General features: G+C 35.3%; 1 protein-coding gene across 2 annotated transcripts in view; it reads left to right on the top strand.

Moving 5' to 3' along the window:
* The window catches only part of LOC107605198 (amino acid permease 8), a 4,599-nt gene extending 1,452 nt beyond the window's left edge, over positions 1-3,147 (top strand). For both annotated transcript variants that reach the window (XM_016306981.2, XM_021105084.1), the window contains exons 3-7: positions 102-195; positions 674-891; positions 1,345-1,484; positions 1,598-1,819; positions 2,171-3,147. In XM_016306981.2, the coding sequence (XP_016162467.1) occupies positions 102-195; positions 674-891; positions 1,345-1,484; positions 1,598-1,819; positions 2,171-2,593 (1,097 nt within the window). In that variant the 3' untranslated portion in view covers positions 2,594-3,147. The remainder of the gene's footprint in view (positions 1-101; positions 196-673; positions 892-1,344; positions 1,485-1,597; positions 1,820-2,170) is intronic.

Below are 3,425 nucleotides of genomic sequence, written 5' to 3'. Positions count from 1 at the left end.
AACGTAGTTGATGAAGACCTTGTAACAACTCTTCTAGTTCATGCATCTGAATAAGTTTCATGACCTATTTTAACTAGTTCCATATTACTGTTTCATAATAGGGGGAACCATGTATGTGTTTTGTGGATTGGTCCAATACACAAAGCTTGCTGGAATCACTGTGGGCTACACAATAACCTCTGCCACAAGCTTAGTGTATGTTTTTCCTTTAAGACTTATGGTTATGTCTTATTGAATTTATATGTTTAATATGTACAGATGAGATGATTGAGTGCCATTATTATTGCTTTAATTATCTAACAATTTTCAAGGAGGCCTAAAATGTTCTTATGATTGGATTCCTATGACTTAAGAAGTTTTGAATTTGGTTCCTGTGATTACTGTCATCAAAATTTTCAATCTGGCTCCCCAATTGCAAAGGTTTCTAATGGAAAAAGGAAGAATTTCAACATTTGATGAGAAAATGCAATCGATCCTAATAATCTATATTAACAATTGAATTTCTCATCGATGTAAGGCCAACACAACAGAACCATTGACTAGTCATATAAACCTAACAAGCAGCATTTAAAATATAAAGACAATTTGAATTTTCCAATTTATAAGAATCTTCAAATAATTTTTTTAAGCTTTTATCCTTTTCTGATTATTTATGATGTTTTGATTGTGGCAGAGCCATTAAGAAAGCAATTTGCTTCCACAAAGAGGGACATCAAGCTTATTGCAAGTTTTCTAATAATCCTTTCATGATTGGTTTTGGGACCTTGCAAATCTTCTTGTCCCAAATCCCAAACTTCCATGAACTAACATGGCTTTCAACCATTGCTGCTATAACCTCCTTTGGTTATGCTTTTATTGCAAGTGGGCTTTCCCTCTCGGTTGTCATCTCAGGTATTTACCTATTATTTGATACAAAATCTTTCAACATTAATTGCAAAATTTAATTGTTGGCGTAGCTGTTATCTTTCTATAAAAGCATATGCTTTGACTTTTCATCTAACATAAATTATTGTTCAACACTCTTCAATGCATTTTCTAGCTCAACTAGATACATGAAATGTCTTTTTTGTTTTGGATAAATAAATATGAAAATTGTTGTTCAGGTAACTGGTCTAAACGGCCATTGTAAACGGTGACTTGGTGACATGTTAGAAGCTGCTTAGACCAAAAACATGAGCCGATTAGACCAGTTACTTAGATGGTTGGAGACTGATTAGTGATTTTTGAATTGTGGACGATCGCTTTGTCCTCTTATCAAAATGATCAGGACCGAAAATGATATTTACTTTTTTCTATTATAGTAATGGATGATATTTGTCTGAAAGCTTTCTTCCAATTATGCAGGAAAAGGACAGCCAACTAGTATAACCGGAACAAGAATAGGGCCGGAATTATCTGCAGAAGATAAAGTTTGGAGGGTTTTCAGTTCACTGGGAAACATAGCACTTGCTGCGAATTATTCCACTGTTATTTATGATATAATGGTAAAATACAATTCCCTTACTCTGGTTTCTTTTTGAAGAAACTGAAATCAATGAAGGAGATGCAGTCGCTATAGCAAATTTGATTGAATCTGATTATTTGGTGATTTGTTTAGGACACATTAAAATCAGATCCGCCAGAAAATAAACAGATGAAAAAAGCTAATGTGATGGGGGTCACAGCAATGACAATACTGTTCTTGCTATGCAGTGGCTTTGGCTATGCTGCTTTTGGTGATCACACACCGGGGAACATCTTAACCGGATTTTATGAACCTTTTTGGTTGGTTGCCCTTGGGAACACGTTTGTCGTGATCCACATGATTGGAGCATACCAGGTTGGCTCAATTTTTTAAAATTTCAATTTATGAATTCAATTATGTATTGTCACGTTGGTTGAAGTGTTTGACAAAATCACTCACACTCTTTAAAAGTTTTACAGACACAAGCATTCGATTGAGTGATAGACAGACAGTGTATGACACTATTAAGTGCACAACAATAAAACTGATCTAATAGTATAAAGTTTCTTTTATGCTTATTTGTTAACTGATAGAAAAATTGCATTATACTCTTGAAGCATAGAAATTAAACACAAATTTAACACTTAGTACTAACCTTGTTCTTCGATGATATTTTTGTTAGACCATCATGCTTAATATATGTGGGAAATCTACATTTTGTTACAGGTGATGGCACAACCATTCTATAGAATAGTTGAAATGGGTGCTAACATGGTATGGCCAGAATCAGATTTCATAAACAAAGAGTATCCAACCAAGTTGGGCAAAATAAGATTCAATTTCAACCTGTTTAGGCTGATTTGGAGAACAATATTTGTGATATTGTCCACAATTCTTGCCATGGCAATGCCATTTTTCAATGAAATTCTTTCCCTTCTTGGAGCAATCGGGTTCTGGCCTCTCGTCGTCTTCTTCCCCATACAAATGCACATTAGACAAAGACAAGTAAAGAAACGGACATTGAAGTGGTGCATGCTTCAACTTCTAAGCTTCATGTGTTTCATAGTTACGGTGACTGCTGTAGTTGGTTCAGTTCATGGAATCAGCCAGGATCTCCATAAATACAAAGTTTTCACGTATAGACAATAGTCCTTTTGGTTACTAAAACATGAAATAAATGTAGCTAAACTCTATTGATTATTTTTTCTTGGGAGACTACTGAGATGGAGTTCCATTAGGTACTTAACTAGTTTGATTTGTTAAAAATTTTCTTTTCTTTCTTTTTTTTTGGTTGCCTGCCTGTATCCGGAGCTTCACCCAGACTAATCTGGACCCGACCCGGATCGCACACCTGGCTATGGTGGATGAGTCTCTCAGTGGGGATAGCTGCATATAGTTCGAGACCTGCTTAAGGGAATCCGAGCTACTTACTACTTGGACCAACCTATTGGTAAAAATTATTCTTTTCAGGTGCAACAGGTTCTTGGCTTACCCTTTCTCCAATGGTGTTTATGTCGTCACTCAGTAAATTGAACCAAAAGTTTGTGAGTTAATAATGTAAATTTGGTTAATTGCATTTGGATTTCTTTTCTTTTTTTTTTTGGATTTTCCACTGGCTGTATACTGAGAACTAGGACTCACTTTTTTGACCACCAACCTTGGTGACTTTTTTGGCAGCGGAAAAAATTTCCGATGTAGTCATATCTAGTTGGTGTTCTGTCCCCTGCTACTACCAAATATAGTACAAAAACATCAAATTTTTTATCTCTATATCTGAATTTCTTTTCTTATTTTTACTATCAAACGCTTGTCATAAAGATTGGGGTGTTGGTCAGGGTTGTAGTTGGTCTGGTGGTGGTTTTGGTTTCGGTGGTGGTGGTAATGATGGCAAAAATGGATATGGTGCTGGTGATGACAATAAGGTAATTTTGTAACAATAAAGGTAGGGTGGTGGTTACAAAAACACTTATTCATGTAATAT

This window comes from Arachis ipaensis, chromosome B06, assembly GCF_000816755.2.
Source record: "Arachis ipaensis cultivar K30076 chromosome B06, Araip1.1, whole genome shotgun sequence".
Classification (NCBI taxonomy): Eukaryota; Viridiplantae; Streptophyta; class Magnoliopsida; order Fabales; family Fabaceae; genus Arachis; species Arachis ipaensis.
The sequence above is the reverse complement of the archived record's forward strand: the minus strand, read 5'-3'. Positions and strand labels throughout refer to the sequence as shown.